The sequence below is a fragment of the Salmo salar genome, chromosome 14 (assembly GCF_965601325.2).
Source record: "Salmo salar chromosome 14, fSalSal1, whole genome shotgun sequence".
NCBI lineage: Eukaryota > Metazoa > Chordata > Actinopteri > Salmoniformes > Salmonidae > Salmo > Salmo salar.
Genome location: NC_138304.1, coordinates 90,597,354 through 90,615,978, shown reverse-complemented (window position 1 = coordinate 90,615,978; position 18,625 = coordinate 90,597,354). Strand labels below are relative to the sequence as shown.

At 43.4% G+C, this 18,625-nt stretch overlaps 1 protein-coding gene across 2 annotated transcripts; it reads left to right on the top strand.

Moving 5' to 3' along the window:
* Positions 1–2,354: 2,354 nt before the first annotated feature.
* On the top strand, positions 2,355–15,256 carry LOC106570443 (chloride channel CLIC-like protein 1). 2 transcript variants are annotated; one of them, XM_014142784.3, is made up of 10 exons: positions 2,355–3,100; positions 3,405–3,569; positions 3,762–3,869; positions 3,987–4,097; positions 4,298–4,522; positions 7,995–8,135; positions 8,724–8,823; positions 9,147–9,244; positions 9,686–9,832; positions 10,097–15,256. In XM_014142784.3, the coding sequence occupies exons 2-10, from the start codon at positions 3,426–3,428 to the stop codon at positions 10,868–10,870; spliced, it is 1,848 nt and encodes a 615-aa protein (XP_013998259.1). In that variant the 5' UTR covers positions 2,355–3,100; positions 3,405–3,425; the 3' UTR covers positions 10,871–15,256. The 2 variants fall into 2 exon arrangements, with proteins under 2 accessions (XP_013998259.1, XP_013998258.1); XM_014142783.3 differs by having other exon boundaries at positions 2,358–3,569.
* Positions 15,257–18,625: the final 3,369 nt, after the last annotated feature.

The following is an 18,625-nucleotide window of genomic DNA, read 5'->3' as shown; positions in this document are numbered from 1 at the left end:
GTACCGGCACCCACAAAGGGGTACAGCCACCTATTTCAGTCCAAGTCAAGCACTGGGGATAGTGCTGGGTTAGATGGTGATGCAATTACATTTTTTTCCCCCTTCACCTTATTTTTGCAAAATGTGCAATACGCACTCCGACCTGCGAATGGCAGAAATAAGCAACACGTCGTCATAGTCTGACTGAAAGCTACACGAAGAAGAATCTCACGCAAGTTGTCTTCAAAAGTTGGCAGCCCAGCGCAGTGTTGCCAACTTAGCGACTTTGTCGCTATATTTAGCGAGTATTCAGACCCCTCTAGCGACAAATCTAGCGACTTTTTCTGGTGTTATTGGAGACTCTGACGTGAAAGCACGTATCGTTCTTACTCTTAACGAGCAGCGGGTGTTGCCGTGGGCCCCACAACCGTCCCAAAGCACTCATAGGCGGCCCAGTCTTCGCGCTGCAGTCCTCGCAGGAGATGTTCACACGTCCGCGTCCAGACTGCAAATGAATCGCGCATGAGAGGAAGCCGCCGCTGGCTGATCCCGCCCTGGCTGACATTATTATTATTTTTTTTACCTGAATAGGCTCTTTGCATTATACCGCCTCCAACGTTCTAATTTACTTCCGATCGGGTTGATTACTTCCGGAGCGAGTTCTGCTATTGTTTTTATCATTAGCTTACTAGCTATCGTCGATGCATTTTTGACTGAAATAGTTCGCAATGACTACGTTTAAATTACAGCCCCGCGAAGGAGGTGCTAATGAACATTGTTCAGTGCCTCTGTGTTCAGTTTCTTTCAAATGTAATGGTATTGTGAGCTTCCATCGTTTCCCGGTCGATGTAGAGCTCAGAAAAAGGTGGTTGGTGGCAGTACGTCGTGACAAATTTGCTGTCACCAAACACACAAAGGTGTGTAGTACACATTTCGTCGAAAGTGACTGTTGAGGGAAAAATTGGGGTGCGACAATACTTAAAACGAGGTGTTGTTCCTACTGTCTTCGCGTGGAACTGGCACATTCAAATGAGACCTGGTGTTTGGGGAAGATGACTGAAACCTGCTCCGACTGAGGGGGATGAAGAACAAGGTGCTCTGCCTGTGGACTGTACAGTCTCTGATCCGATCCAGAGCATGGGCCAAGCCAGTGTAAATGTACATGTGTTTATTTGCTAGCAGCAAAATAATAATTTGTATATCTACGACATGTATCAATCATTTGTGTTGTAGTGAATATCAGTTTGTGTGGAGCTTGTATTGGCTTTAATTAGGCAATGACTAACAGGGGTGGAGGAAAAAGTAAACACAGAACAGCCAGAATGCAAGATTGAATACAATGTTAGAGATGTGTAATTGATTAACTGAACTGTTGAACATTTGCTGAAATACATTTTTAAACAAATATATTCTACTGTAGATTTCTTCACAAGAACATCAATACTTATTTTTCATAAAACCACTAAACTTGGCACCCAGGGGATCCATTCAGGTGCGAGAGAGACACTTCTGCAAGTAGTAGTAAAAATAAAAGTGGTCAACCTTCTCTCTTTTATAGTTTTTGAAACCTGTAGATCTGTATATATCCTTTCAACTAGGATGTCCTCCTGTGCACAGATGACAAAGTCACACCAGCTACAACCTGTGAGAAGGATTTGACCTGGCACCTGCCAGTAGTTAGCATGAGATCTCTTGAACTTCAGCTCTCCATTCTGTATCTTCAGGTAAGGGAAGTCAACATAACTTGGTACATTTGGGCACTTGACCTCTAAGAACCCAAAGTGTGGTCTCACACTGGGATTAAATATGATTCCATCTGGAGAGGATCCTAACCACGGAGCATCTGGGTGCACTACGAAGCCACACGGAAAGAAGTTAACATTCTTCAGTGTGCAGTACTCCTGTACAGCCACTGGCTCCATGGCTAGCCCCCTCTTCATCTCCATGGTCTGCATACCAGATCCCTTGAACATCAGCTCAGCTAGGTGGTCAGCTGAGGTCTCTCCCCGGACATGGAAAACTTATTGGAAACGAGAGGATGTTATTCTCATTTTCCTGAGCTGATGCCATTCCGGGCTGCTGCTCTGCTCCCTTGTGGCAACCTCGACTTTGTGTGACATCTCGTCTCTAATGCCTTGAGGTGGAACTGCTCCTCATGGCTAAGGACGTAAGCACACTGGGAAGCCTGAAGCCTGTAGCCATCTAATGAAATATTGGTGGAGAAGTGGCATCGGCAATCTTCGCAATTTCATGGGTCTTTGGCTGTGGAAGCTGATAGGACAGAACACTGCCGGCTTGCACTGGCGCAAAGGCGGACTCAACCAGGGGCACGTCAGCTGACATTTCCATTGTTGTCACAAGAGTGGAGAAAAGTTGGCATACATTTCTGAGATGCGGAGAAGGTCCATGTCAGGCATGTATCCATTGAGTGCTTTGTAGAGAGAACTTCTGCAAAACATTTTAAAACCTTAACATCAGGTTGAAGAGATTACTATGATAAAGACTCATGTAACTTTTTCAGAAACGGCACAAGCCCGAAAGTTCAAATAAAATGAATTAAAATATACAGATTTATAGATTAGTTACCATAATTTTCTCACATTGCCATTGACAGTTTGTCTCTTTTTGGTCCATTTAGATTAATGTAGATTGTATACAACAAAAAAAAAATGTATGGTTAAAAATGTTCATGTTTTACTGTGATTTGTTGTAGGCTCCCAAGTCGACCATAAGGTTAACCACACCAAATTAAGAAAAATAAAATAAAAAGTAACTCCGCCAGTGTCCCCTTTGCCGGTCCCAAGCCCGGATAAAGGAGGAGGGTTGGAATTGTGACATAAAAAAAAAAAACAAGAATCGACAGAAGAAAGTTCATTTGTAGTTCTAAACATATTTAGGGTATTTTTTATTTTTACTCTGTCTCTCCCACGACGTTATTCCTCTTTCCTACAGCGTACATCATTATTACGTTCTAATGTCAAACTAGGCGATGACGTCATTTAGCGACTTCTAGTGACTTTTAGGACAGCCAATAGCTACTTTCCTTATTGAGGAGTTGGCAACACTGCCTGCGCGTTAGGAAATAGCACAGACTGTCAGCCGCTACCCTATTCTACGTTTAGTACGTTATCCATATAGTATATAATTTATGGTAAATTCTATGTTAGTCTGTTACCTAGTTGTTATTTAATTTTCCCGTTGTTGATTTGATAGCAGCTAGCTACAGGAACTAGTTATAGTTTGTGTTGCTGGCCTAACGCTAGCAATCGTTACTGTTGTTCAGTTACACCAGCTCAGAAGAATATGCAGCTATGTTGTCGTTGATGTTTATTTAGAGTGTCTGTTTCTGGTTTCTAAGCCCCGAGTTCTCTGTAGTTTGTTAGCTAGCTATTCCATTGGCTAACGTTAGACATTTTAACATGAAGACGTCAACAGGTGCTGTCGTGATGCACATCGTCACTGTTGCTGTATGCAGCCTATTGCTGGTTGCTCAAGGGCAGATAGACGACGAAGAATGGCTTGATCCGCATGATATGTTGAACTACGATGCAAGCTCAAAGACCATGAGAAAGCCTGCTCAGCCTGCTGAGGTACATTACAAAGCAGCTGTGCAATGCATGTTTCCGAGATGAGTTGAAATCATTCTATTGCTTTGTTGGTGTTTTTCCATAATATAGTAATTATATGAAAGAAAATCATGAAATGTGAAAATACAGCAAACATGGCAAATACTGTCATGATATTAATGTAATTAGATAACTAAATGAAAATAATCTTCACAGCTGAACAATTACCCTAATGTACCCACCAAAAGAAGGGAATACAGCCAGGATTTGGATCAAATGGAAGTAAGGGAGTGCAACAACAAAGTGGAAGGCTTACAAAGAGAGGTTAGTGTTGGAAATGGATTTTAAACATCAAACATTATTTTGGACAACATCTCAAATGCTTATTTATTAAACAGTGGCGAAGTAACTTTTCTGTTTTAAAAAAAACAATAATTTAAGATTGAAGAGTATAAGAAGAAGATTACACAGGTTGCACAGCAGCCATCAAGCAACCCAGTGTTCAAGCGATTCCTCACCAAGCTTCTGAAGGAGATTGAAAAAGTTGGCCTGGTACGTTTTGGCATTCTCTCAACTCGTATGAACGCTGACAATCGATGCATCTTATTCTCTTTATGTAAAACAATTCCCCACTGTGTATTATCCACCTTTTTTAAATGTATGTTACCACCTTGGAATGTAGTATGCTTTCTCTATGTTAAGTGCATATTCTTTGTTGTACTATTCTATTCCTTTCCTATTCCTTCCACCAGCCCACCGATCTCAAGAACGATATCCACTACGACGCCAAAGTGAAACTGTCTCGGCAAGCGGTGACGGAGATCCGGAAGCTTCTGGAGGGAATGGACACCTGGAGAACGGGGGCTCTGGATAATGCCCTCAGCCAGATCCTGGTGGATCTCAAACCACATGACTACGAGGCCTGGAGATGGCATTTTGAGGACACCTTTGGTGTGGAGATTGACACAGTCATGAAGGTGAGAATGCGTAGCAGAACTAGGGTTTTGATGCTGAAAACTAAATGGATTTACAACCGCACACACCACGTTTTATGTGGTTTGACCAAAAGCAGAGACGGGCAACTCCAGTCCTCGGGGCCGGAGTGGTGTCATTCTTTTTCCCCATCCTTGGCAAACAAAGCTGGTTTTAAACTAATTGCATTCAAAACTGAAGATCATGATTTAGTTGATTATTGGAGTAACGTGTGATAGCTTAGGCTGGGACAAAAGCGACACCAATCAGGTCCCAGAGGACTTGAGTTGCCCATCCCTGGCCTAAAGGAATTGATGATTAGACAGTTTGTAAAGTAGGCTACACAGGCATTGAGGATGAAATCATTTTTAAAAAGCGTGTTTTAACGTGAGGAAATGTCTTTTGACGTTCGTACAAGGGAAGACGGTAGGCTAGGAAGCAACAGGATATAAAAACAAAAGGTCTGTGTCTGATCTTTACTTGATCTACTCAATTTGACTCTGGTACGCAATGACTGACTGAGAAGCGCATAAAGCTAATTGTCACATTTGTGTTCATCATTAGTAGTAGAAATAAACCACTACGATTCAGAGCAGTAATTTAAACTCAATTCAAGACAAACGAGACAGAACTGACACCACTCGTTGGCATTACAGCGGCAGGGATATTTATCATTGAAGTTACACTCCCTTCAGAAATTTCAAAATGTTGTGTTCCAGCCTGAATTTTAAAATAGATTCAGCATGGTAAAGTTTTTAATTACACTTTGGATGGTGTATCAATACACCCAGTCAGTACAAAGATTCAGGCGTCCTTAACTCAGTTGCCGGTGAGGAAGGAAACCACTCAGTGATTTCACTGTGGCCAATGGTGACTTTAAATCAGAGTTTAATGGCTGTGATAGGAGAAACTGAGGATGGATCAACATTGTAGTTATTCCACAATACTAACCTAATTGACAGAGGGAAAAGGAAGCCTGTACACAATAAAACTATTCCAAAACATGCATCCTGTTTGCAACAAGGCACTAAAGTAAAACTGCAAAAAATGTGGCAAAGTAATTCACTTTTTGTACTGAATACAAAGTGTTATGTTTGGGGCAAATACTGTACAACACATTACTGAGTACCACTCTAAATATTTTCAAGCATAGTGCTGTCTGCATCATGTTATGGGTATGCTTGTAATCGTTAAGGACTGGGGAGCACAGGCAAAATCCTAGAGGAAAAGCTGGTTGTCTGCTTTCCACCAGACACTGGGAGATTAATTCACCTTTCAGCAGGACAATAACCTAAAACAAAATGCCTAATCTACACTGGACTTGCTTACCAAGGAAGACATTAAATGTTCCTGAGTGGCCGAGTTACAGTTTTGACTTAAATCTGCTTGAAAATCTATGGCATAACTTGAAAATGGAAAACCAATTTGACGGCGCTTGAAGACATTTGAAAAGAATAATGGGCAAGTATTGTACAATCCAAGTGTGCAAAGCTCTTAGACTTACCCAGAAATCTGTAATTGCTGCCAAAGGTGTTTAAAAAAAAAAAAAAAAACTATTGTCTCAGGGTTGTGAATACTTACAGTACCAGTCAAGTTTGGACACACCTACTCATTCAAGGGTTTTTCTTTACTTTTACTATTTTCTACATTGTAGAATAATAGTGAAGACATCAAAACATATGAAATAGAACATATGGAATCAGGTAGTAACCAAAAAAGTGTTAAACAAATATAAATATATTTTAGATTCTTCAAATAGCCACCCATTGCCTTGACAGCTTTGCACACTTGGCATTCTCTCAACCAGCTTCACCTGGAATGCTTTTCCAACAGTCTTGAAGGAGTTCCCACATGCTGAGCTGGCTGCTTTTCCTTCACTCTGCGGTCGAACTCATCCCAAACCATCCCAATTGGGTTGCGGTCGTGTGATTTGTTGAGGCCAGGTCATCTGATGCAGCACTCATCACTCTCCTTCTTGGTCAAGTAGCCCTTACACAACCTGTTGAAAAACAAATGATAGTCCCACTAAGCACAAACCAGATGGGATGGTGTATTGCTCAAGAATGGGATACCTAGTCATTTGTACAACTGAATGCCTTCAACTGAAATGTGTCTTCTGCATTTTAACCCAACCCTTTTTAATCAGAGAGGTGCGGGGGGCTGCCTTAATCAACATCCACGTCTTCTGCACCTGGTGAACAGTGGGTTAACTGCCTTGCTCAGGGGTAGAACGACAGATTTTTACCTTGTCAGCTCGGGGATTTGATCCAGCAACCTTTCAGTTACTGGCCCAACGCTCTAACCACTAGGCTAGCTGTGGTAGCCATGCTGGTTAAGTGTGCCTTGAATTCTAAATAAATTACAGACCGTGTCATCATGACACCACCTCCATGCTTCACTCTGGGAACAACACATGCGGAGATCATCAGTTCACCTACTCTGCGTCTCACAAAGACACGGCAGTTGGAACCAAAAATCTCAAATTTGATCTCATCAGACCAAATGTCCATTGCTTGTGTTTCTTGGCCCAAGCGAGTCTCTTCTTATTGGTGCCCTTTAGTGGTTTCTTTGTAGCAATTTGACCATGAAGGCAAGATTCATGCAGTCTCTGAACAGTTGATGTTGAGATGTGTCTGTTACTTGAACTCTGAAGCATTTATTTGGGCTGCAATTTCTGAGGCTGGTAACTTGAATGAACTTATCCTCTGCATCAGAGGTAACTGTGGGTCTTCCTTTCCTGTGGCGGTCCTCATGAGAGACAGTTTCATCATAGCGCTTGATGGTTTTTGCGACTGCACTGGAAGACACTTTCAAAGTTCTTGACATTTTCTGGATTGACTGACCTTCATGTCAATGATGGACTGTCGTTTCTCTTTGCTTATTTGAGCTGTTATTGCCATAATATGGACTTGGTCTTTTACCAAATAGGGCTATCTTCTGTATACCACCCCTACCTTGTCACAACACAACTGATTGTCTCAAACACATTAAGAAGGAAAGAAATTCCACAAATAAACTTTTACCAAGGCCCACCTGTTAATTGAAATGCATTCCAGGTGACTACCTCATTAAGCTGGCTGAGAGAATGCCAAGAGTGTGCAAAGCTGTCATCAAGGCAAAGGGTGGCTACTTTGAATACATGTTAAATATATTTTGATATAACACTTGGTTACTACAGGATTCCATATGTTATTTCATTGTTTTGATGTCTTCACTCTTATTCTACAATGTAGAAAATAGTAAAACAATTAAGAAAAACCCTGGAATGAGTAGGTGTCAACTTTTGACTGGTATGTATATTAGATATTTAATTTTCAGTAAATGAGCAAACATTTTTCTAAAAACATATTTTCAGTGTCATTGTGTAGATGGGTGAGAATCTATTTGAATTCAGGCTGTAACAGTAACATTTTGAATAAGTGAAGAGGTGTGAATACTTTCTGAAGGTACTGCATTTAAAGGACCTCTCTCTCCCAGGTGTCTGTGTGGGTCTTAATCATAGTGGTCATCATCTGCAGCGAGCTGTGGTCTACAGTCTCCTGGTTTGTCCAGTTCAAGAGAATCTTTGCCATCTGCTTCCTCATCAGTCTGGTCTGGAATTGGTTCTATCTCTACAAGGTAAATTAACACACACACACTTTCATGCATTGCCACATGCTAATTACCCCTTACTGTCTGGTGCCTAAAGTTCAGTACTAAATTAATATGATTATCTGAAAGAATAGGTGCAAAACTCCTTCTTTACTGCCATTGGCCATTCTGGCATCCTTCAGTGTAGGGTTTTCCTGACTCAGGATTGGTTCATGTTCTGAGGGTAAAAATGTAGGCTAAACACTACAATATTTCAGGTCTCTGCAAATAATGTTTTTTTTGGGGGGGGGGGGGGGGGGGGTTATAAGCAGGTAGGGAAATAGCAGTTATTTCAGGTATTTCTAAATGCCATCTCTATTCTCCAAATCTCAGTCAACTGAATTAAGGAACACTACCAAGGAATATCTTGAGAGAAACAACATTTCTTGCCAAGAGAGCTCGACTGTGACCGGTTAGTTGTGATTGGGAGATGAGGGATAAAAGCAGTCATAGTTCAGGGGTTTTAACTGTGTGTGTGGTCCTGGGGGTGGCAGCACTACTGCTAGACCAGCCTCCAACACACGAATGACACAAGGTTAATCCACCATATGTTATTGGATTTTCTCGACCTGTCAGATTGCCTTTGCTGAGCACCAAAATAAAATGGTGAAGATGGAGGGCGTCGACGCAAAATGCACTGGAAGGAAGAAAATTGACTGGTGGGATAACTTGAAGGGTGAGATGTAAAAATAACACGTGAGCATGGCATCACATATCTTTCCACAGGGGGATCAGATTTTCCTCATCTCAGAAATATAATTGAAACTCCATTTTATTGAATACGTCAAACTTTCATAATCATTGGTGCATGACTGTACAATAAAGTACACATTACTTCTCACTCGTTTCTGGCAAATAATGCAATGCCGTTTTTAAGAAAATAGCTTAATACACATGGGCTTATACATTTTGACAATTTTGTTGCATTAATTTTACTGCACATCGGTTTATGTTGTCGTGAAGCCTACTGTACTGTACTCTTCTCTGCCTGTACCACAGATTGGTACAGAGGTGCCATGACTCTCCAAGACGATCCCTGTAAGATGTACTACGAAGTCCTCATGGTCAACCCCATCCTTCTCGTACCACCAACTAAGGTAACCTATTTTTGGCGACCTGGGAAAGTCCATTTCCATTTAGCCAATTCAGGAAGTAAACTGACATTCCACTTCAAGTTCAGTCTACTTCCAGAAATGACTGCATTGAAATAGAATTGACCTAACCCTGTTGATGGCTAACCTATTCCACAGGCCAGGACTGAGAGACAGTCACCCATACCTTACTCTTGTCACTCAATTAACACAACTATTTGAGTATCCTCAAATGTAAATATTGCCATTTTCACTTTTATTAAAACTTAAACTTTGTCTATTTAACAATGCAATATCAATCTAATTCAGTGTCTGACTGCCATGTGGGTTTTATTAACTAACTAATGGAAGTGACCCCAACCCTGTTGACAACTAAACAAACTTTTAGCCTATTTCCTGGACCTGTAGGATGCAGTGTGATAATGAATTATCTCTCTGTCTCTGAAGGCTATCACTATGACCATCACCACCTTCTTCACGGAGCCTCTGAAGCACATTGGTCAGGGGATCAGCGAGTTCCTACGAGCCCTCCTCAAGGACCTACCGGTCACCTTGCAGATCCCTGTGCTCCTCACCATCGTGTTCTCCATCCTGGTAAGGACACACACACACACACACACACACACACACACACACACACACACACACACACACACACACACAATCAAAGAAACACTGTCACAAGATCTGGGGTCAATTCCATTTAAATTCTGTCAAATCTGGAAGTGAATTGGTGGTAAATTCTTGAATGAGAATTACTATTTACTTCCTGTGCTGAAATGGAATTGACCCTGACTCACCCAGCAGTCATACTAACTGTTTCCTGCCTGTCCCTGAAGCAGTAAATGTCTTCCTCAGGTCTTCATGTATGGCAGCGCCCAGGCTGCTATCCAGCATGGCATCACCAGACCGCTGCGTGTCGGTGGGCCCAGGGACCCCTCTCCCCCAGCCTTGGATCAGCCCATGCCTGAGGCCCGTCTGAGAGGGACAGACCACAACCCACTGGCAGGGGGGGACGCCCCTCAATGCTCCCCCTCTCCCCTCTCACGCCGACTAGGACCAGCAGCCAACCAGGGGGCTCAGGACAGGACCTACGTCGGCCAGAGGAGCCCCCCCCACAGGGCGCGAAAGGAACCGACCAGGAGGCACGTGGAGACCCTGAGGAACGGCGACTGGCGGTACAGCGAGGACAAGATTATCTCGGAATGTTGGGACGATTTCACCGACGCAGTGGATACCAACCCTCTAACTGTAGAGGGTAATACCGACATCCAGGCAGAGATGCAACAAGAACCAGTTGAAGTTGGATTCATAACAGAAGGTAATGACTCGCAAGAAGCTAAACCCTCTCCAGTGAAAGCTAAAGCCAAACCAAATGAGGAGGACGTGGCGTCTGACTCTAAAGGGGCAGCTGACAGCATTGCTGAGCACCAGGAGTATACTGGAGGTCGCGCCAGCCCAGTGCATGCCACTCCAACAAGTGGTCACGGGCGCGAGCAACATGACAAATTCTTGAAACACGAACCAGAGAGTAATTTTACGCTTCAGACCCACCCTGCTAACGCAGCCAGTGTAGCAGGTTTCATTGATAACGAGAGCGTTTCACTCGCTGCTCATGCTCAGCCTAAGTAGCACATCCAGTGTAGCAGGTCTGTTAGGCCAATACATTGGCTTCATTCTAAGCAGTATGCTAATGGATATTGGAAACTATGTTTCTGGGTACAGTCAGTAAGCCCCCTGTCCTTGTATGTTTAAATGCCAACCACAGCATTTTACATGGGATGATTCAGATTCTACATAAATTGGTAAATAGTACCTTCTCTTAAATCAGTTGTTTCAGTGTTTTTAAATTTGTTATCCCAATTTTCTTTTTTCTGTCTCTTTCACATGTTTTTCTTACCACCATTGTGCATTTGTTTGTGTGCCTGGTCAATGTGCATGTACTGTCAACACATGAATAACACCCATGTCTATGAATGATGTATGTATGTTGTGCAATAATCCTGTCACTGTTTTGTGGCAACTCGCCTTCTCTCCTGAAATGATGTGAATTATGTTGTGTGTTTAGGGCTTGACATTAACATTTATGGATTTGAGTTCACACCACCATATCAACCAGTTGCCCTGATCAGAATAGGATCAGTGGTGTCTGGATGCAATGTATTGCTGTTCTCCCAATATCTGAGCAGGATTGCATTGATAGGCAGAGCGGTCTTTCAATCGTCCCTGGTTGCGAGATCTGTGTGTAGCCACATGTGCACATTTGTTGATAGTCCTTGCTAATTAGTGAGTTATTTGTACAGGTATAGCAAACAGGCTTCATATGGTCATGAAAATCCTGAAAAAGTCATGGTTTGCGCATCAGCTGCATTTATGGGAGTGGGCCGTGAGAGGGAGACATTGCAGCAGGTAGGCCTAGCCTGTAAAATAAAGACAAAACTAACTAGATAGCCAATTCAACACATATCTTGTAGCCTGGCTAGTTAACTACAGTGCATTCAGAAAGTATTCAGATCCCTTTCCTTTTTTCCCACATTGTTACGTTACAGCCTGTAATGAATTCATTGTTTTCCTCAATCTACACCAATACCCCATAGTGACAAAGCTGAAATACCTTATTTACATAAGTATTCAGATGATTTTCTATGATACTCGAAATTAAGCTTAGGTGCATCCTTGATGTTTCTTCAACTTGATCAGAGTCCACCTGTCGTAAATTAAATTGATTGGACATGATTTTGAAAGGCACACCTATCTATATAAGGTCCTACACTTGATAGTGCATGTCAGAGCGAAAACCAAGCCATGAGGTTGAAGGAATTGTTCGTAAAGCCCTGAGACAGGATTGTGTCGAGGCACAGATCTGGGGAAAGGTACCAAAAAATGTCTGCAGCATTGAAGGTCCCCCAGAACACAGTGGCCATCATTCTTAAATGGAAGAAGTTTGGAACTACCAACACTCTTCCTAGAGCTGGCCACCCGGCCAAACTGAAACATCGGGGGAGAAGGGCCTTGGTCAGGGAGGTGAACAAGAACTCAATGGTCACTCTGACAGAGTGCTAGAGTTCCTCTGTGGAGATGGGAGAACCTTCTAGAAGGACAACCATCTCTGCAGCGCTCTACCAATCAGGCCTTTATGGTAGAGTGGCCAGACAGAAGCCACTTCTGAATAAAAGGCACAGGACAGGCCTCTTGTAGTTTGCCAAAAGGTACCTAAAGGACTCTGACCATGAGAAACAAGATTCTCTGCTCTGATGAAAACCAAGATTACAGTATTGCCAGCCTATAGTATTTGAAAATAACCTCTGACTCGTTATGCATCGATACTTCAGAAATGTAAATTCTTAAACTGTCTACCCATGTTTGTCCTCTGTTGCGTGCCTGTTGTCATGACATGCCCTGAGGGGAAGATCATAGCCCCCTCCCCTCTCTCCGGTTTTATGACTTTACGACAGGTACAGTGAGGTAAAAAAGTATTTGATCTCCTGCTGATTTTGTACGTTTGCCCACTGACAAAGAAATGATCAGTCTATAATTTTAATGGTAGGTTTATTTGAACAGTGAGAGACAGAATAACAACAAAAAATCCAGAAAAACACATGTCAAAAATGTTATAAAATGATTTGCATTTTAATCTGGGAAATAAGTATTTGACCCCTCTGCAAAACATGACTTAGTATTTGGTGGCAAAACCCTTGTTGGCAATCACAGAGGTCAGACGTTTCTTGTAGTTGGCCACCAGGTTTGCGCACATCTCAGGAGGGATTTTGTCCCACTCCTCTTTGCAGATCTTCTCCAAGTCATTAAGGCTTCGAGGCTGACGTTTGGCAACTCGAACCTTCATCTCCCTCCACAGATTTTCGATGGGATTAAGGTCTGGAGACTGGCTAGGCCACTCCAGGACCTTAATGTGCTTCTTCTTGAGCCACTCCATTGTTGCCTTGGCCGTGTGTTTTGGGTCATTGTCATGCTGGAATACCCATCCACGACCCATTTTCAATGCCCTGGCTGAGGGAAGGAGGTTCTCACCAAAGATTTGACGGTCCATGGCCCCGTCCATCGTCCCTTTGATGCGGTGAAGTTGTCCTGTCCCCTTAGCAGAAAAACACCCCCAAAGCATAATGTTTCCACCTCCATGTTTGACGGTGGGGATGGTGTTCTTGGGGTCATAGGCAGCATTCCTCTTCCTCCAAACACGGCGAGTTGATGCCAAAGAGCTCCATTCTGGTCTCATCAGACCACAACACTCACCCAGTTGTCCTCTGAATCATTCAGATGTTCATTGGCAAACTTCAGGTGTGCATGTATATGTGCTTTCTTGAGCAGGGGGACCTTGCGGGTGCTGCAGGATTTCAGTCCTTCACGGCGTAGTGTGTTACCAATTGTTTTCTTGGTGACTATGGTCCCAGCTGCCTTGAGATCATTGACAAGATCCTCCCGTGTAGTTCTGGGCTGATTCCTCACCGTTCTCATAATCAATGCAACTCCACGAGGTGAGATCTTGCATGGAGCCCCAGGCCGAGTGAGATTGACAGTTCTTTTGTGTTTCTTCCATTTGCGAATAATCGCACCAACTGTTGTCACCTTCTCACCAAGCTGCTTGGCGATGGTCTTGTAGCCCATTCCAGCCTTGTGTAGGTCTACAATCTTGTCCCTGACATCCTTGGAGAGCTCTTTGGTCTTGGTGGAGAGTTTGGAATCTGATTGATGGATTGCTTCTATGGACAGGTGTCTTTTTATACAGGTAACAAGGTGAGATTAGGAGCACTCCCTTTAAGAGTGTGTTCCTAATCTCAGCTCGTTACCTGTATAAAAGACACCTGGGAGCCATAAATCTTTCTGATTGAGAGGGGGTCAAATACTTATTTCCTTCATTAAAATGCAAATCATTTTATAACTTTTTTGACATGCGTTTTTCTGGATTTTTTTTGTTGTTCTGTCTCACTGTTCAAATAAACCTACCATTAAAATGATAGACTGATCATTTCTTTGTCAGTGGGCAAATGTACAAAATCAGCAGGGGATCAAATACTTTTTTCCCTCACTGTACCTGGTAGATACCTGGTAGAAACTGCCATGCAGTATTGAGGGAGAGAGTCTACCAGAATAAAGAGCTTCTCTTAGTTTAAAACTCCTAATCCCATAATGGGAGAACTAAACAATATTTCTACTTTTGAGAATGTGGGAATGGTCCGTGGACACTTAAGGGACAGTCATGTTGAGTGTGTTTCATTTGGTACGTGAGCATAGATATTACGTCGTCGTCATGGAACCGCCCTTTTCTAATCCAGAGTATAAAACCACCCGTGATGAAATGTACATTTCATACCAAAGAGACCCAGCGTAAGCCGGACGTCTCGAATGGTTAAGAAGTTAGAGAACGCCGGGACAGAGTCCCCACGTTGGAATGGCTACAATTCTATAGGCCACGGAGACCATACAGCTGTAGTTTGGCTACATGGCTGGAAATGGTTAAACTCAGACTATCGATCACTACAGAATAAGAGCAAATCTTAGACGTATAATTACTAGTCTGCAGCTAGAAATTACGTAAGTCTAGAACGAGAATACCAACAACCGCCGAAACATTCTATGAGAACATTTCCGAATGGTACTCTGAAGTATCCATTCTAACCACCTACAACCACGAAAGCTTGTGATTTTGTGATTTTTGGGAAACTTAACCAGACACTTTGATGAACGCTACAGGACGATCAAGGATTCCAACAGAGAAGACAACGACATACGGGCAAAAATATATACATTGCAATTATTCTTGAATGAGTGGCCATTCATGTGCAAAGGATTAGCATTTCAATGATTATAATTATCCACTGTGTGTAGTGAATCCATTTTGTCTTTCCTGCTCTCTGTCCACACCTTTTCCTTTGTCTACCAAGCCTTCATATCTGCCAAGCCCACTAGGGACTTTTCTATCATTGTTAGTAACAAATATCTACTGTTTGTTTTATCTACTTCTGTGTGATTATTTACTTAGTAAATAAATAATTAAGCCAATTTGTATATTGCCGATTTATTTTGGAAACTAGGGTTTGTGCAGATATCCAAGGGTTTGCGACATTCCGTAATGAGAACTGATGAGGTAATAATTAATTAATAGACGATTTGATCAGATATTAAAATATCTGAAGAGTTACTAAGAAAGTTAACTTTAATCTCAACATTTTCCGTGGTGCCCGGACTTCCTTGTTAATGAATGTTTACATGATTAGTTTAATCACATAATTCAACCTAGAGAACTGATTTGTTATAAGTCTTCACATTTAATGATAGTTAAGACACGACACTGTCTTTGTTTGCTGAAATCCATACTCTTATGAAACGTTAATCAAATACAATTGCCGACTGTTTCCTTGTTGAGATTCAATTGGCACGTGCATTTGCGCTGAGTTGCAATCTTAGAGCATCAGCGATGAGGAAACAGTCAGTGATTGTATTTGATTAACTCAAGTCTGTACTCAACTCTGTGGAGGAGTTGAGGTACTAGGCAAATCACAATACAGTACACTACAGTATCAACTGGCTGAATCCGACATCGGATTGGATACCTGATGCCTGCATGTAGTCCGCCAGCAGCGGTTCCAGTGACTCACATTTCAACTTTAATCTGCTATATTGTTACTTCTTTCATTCTGCTCTGATAATAAACATCCTCTCGCCGGACAAATCAATCATCTTTCCGGGAGCGAGTCAGTTGGCTAAGTTTTTCTTTTTTTAACCAGATGTTGAATATTCTCTAGATTTTGCTCACCTGAAGTAGAGTATATTGTGATAAATTGCAGGCCACACTACTTGCCTAGAGAGTTTTCAGCTATACTTTTCGTGGCTGTTTATTTAACACCTCAGACAGATGCTGGCACTAAGACCGCACTCAGTCAGCTGTATAAGAAAACAGGAAACTACTCACCCAGAGGTGGTGCTCCTAGTGGGCGGAGACTTTAATGCAGGGAAACTTAAATCAGTTCTACCAAATTTCATCAACATGTTAAATTTGCAACCAGATGGAAAAAAATTCTAGATTACCTGTACTCCACACACAGAGACGCGTACAAAGCTCTCCCTCGCCCTCCATTTGATAAATCCGACCACAACTCTATCCTCCCTGATTCCTGCTTACAAGCAAAAATTAAAGCAGGAAGCACCAGTGACTCAGTCTATAAACAAGCGGTCAGATGAAGCAGATGCTAAACTACGGGACTGGAACATGTTCCGGGATTCTTCCGATGGCATTGAGTACACCACATCAGTCACTGGCTTTATCAATAAGTGCATCAGTGACTGTACGTACATACCCCAACCAGAAGCCATGGATTACAGGCAACATTCGCACTGAGCTAAAGGGTAGAGCAGCCGCTTTCAAGGTGCAGGACTCAAACCCGGAAGCGTACAATAAATCCTGCTATGCCCTGCGACGAGACATCAAACAGGCAAAGCGTCAATACAGGGCTAAGATTGAATCATACTACACCGGCTCCGACGCTCGTCTTATGTGGCAGGGCTTGCAAACTATTACAGACTACAAGGGGAAGCACAGCTGCAAGCTGCCCAGTGACACGAGCCTCCCAGACGAGCTAAATCACTTCTATGCTCGCTTCGAGGCAAGCAACACTGAGGCATGCATGAGAGCATCAGCTGTTCCGGACGACTGTGTGATCACGCTCTCCGTAGCTGACGTGAGTAAGACCTTTAAACAGGTCAACATACACAAGGCTGCGGGGCCAGAGGGATACCAGGATGTGTGCTCCGGGCATGTGCTGACCATTTGGCAGGTATCTTCACTGACATTTTCAACATGTCCCTGATTGAGTCTGTAATACCAACATGTTTCAAGCAGACCACCATAGTCCCTGTGCCCAAGAACACAAAGGCAACCTGCCTAAATGACTACAGACCCTTAGCACTTACGTCCATAGCCATGAAGTGCTTTGAAAGGCTGGTCATGGCTCACAACACCATTATCCCAGAAAACCTAGACCCACACCAATTTGCATACCATCCAAACAGATCCACAGATGATGCAATCTCTATTGCATTCCACACTGCCCTTTCCCACCTGGCCAAAGGGAACACTTATGTGAGAATGCTATTCATTGACTACAGCTCAGCGTTCAACACCATAGTACCCTCAAAGCTCATCACTAAGCTAAGAATCCTGGGACTAAACACCTCCTTCTGCAACTGGATCCTGGACTTCCTGACGGGCTGCCTCCAGGTGGTGAGGGTAGGTAGCAACACATCTGCCACGCTGATCCTCAACACTGGAGCCCCCAGGGGTGTGTGCTCAGTCCCCTCCTGTACTCCCTGTTCACCCACGACTACATGGCCAGGCACGACTCCAACACCATTAAGTTTGCAGACGACACAACAGTGGTAGGCCTGATCACCGACAATGACGAGACAGCCTCCTTAGTCTTGGTTACGTTGAGGGATAGGTTGTTATTCTGGCACCACCCGGCCAGGTGGTGCCAGAATAACAACTGACTGAGTGCTGTCTTAGTGCCAGCACCTGTCTGGCCGGGTGGTGCCAGAATAACAACCTATCCCTCAACGTAACCAAGACTAAGGAGATGATTGTGGACTACAGGAAAAGAAGGACCGAGCACGCCCCCATTCTCATCGACGGGGCTGTAGTGTAGCAGGTTGAGAGCTTCAAGTTCCTTGGTGTCCACATCACCAACAAACTAGAATGGTCCAAACACACCAAGACGGTCGTGAAGAGGGCACGACGAAGTCTTTTCCCGCTCCAGAAACGAAAAAGATTTGGCATGGGTCCTGAGATCCTCAAAAGGTTCTACAGCTGCAACATCGAGAGCATCCTGACTGGTTGCATCACTGCCTGGTACGGCAATTGCTCGGCCTCCGACCGCAAGGCACTTCAGAGGGTAGTGCGTACGGCCCAGTACATCACTGGAGCTAAGCTGCCTGCCATCCAGCATCTCTACACCAGGCGGTGTCAGAGGAAGGCCCTAAAAATGATCAACGACCCCAGCCACCCCAATCATAGACTGTTCTCTCTACTACCGCATGGCAAGTGGTACCGGAGTGCTAAGTCTAGGACAAAAAGGCTTCTCAACAGTTTTTACCCCCAAGCCATAAGACTCCTGAACAGGTAACCAAATGGCTACCCGGACTATTTGCATTATGTGCCCCCCCCCCCCCCCCCCCCCTCAACCCCTCTTATGCTGCTGCTACTCTCTGTTTATCATATGTGCATAGTCACTTTAACAATACATTCATGTACATACTACCTCAATTGGGCCGACCAACCAGTGCTCCCGCACATTGGCTAACCGGGCTATCTGCATTGTGTCCCACCACCCACCAACCCCTCTTTTACGCTACTGCTACTCTTTCCATCATATATGC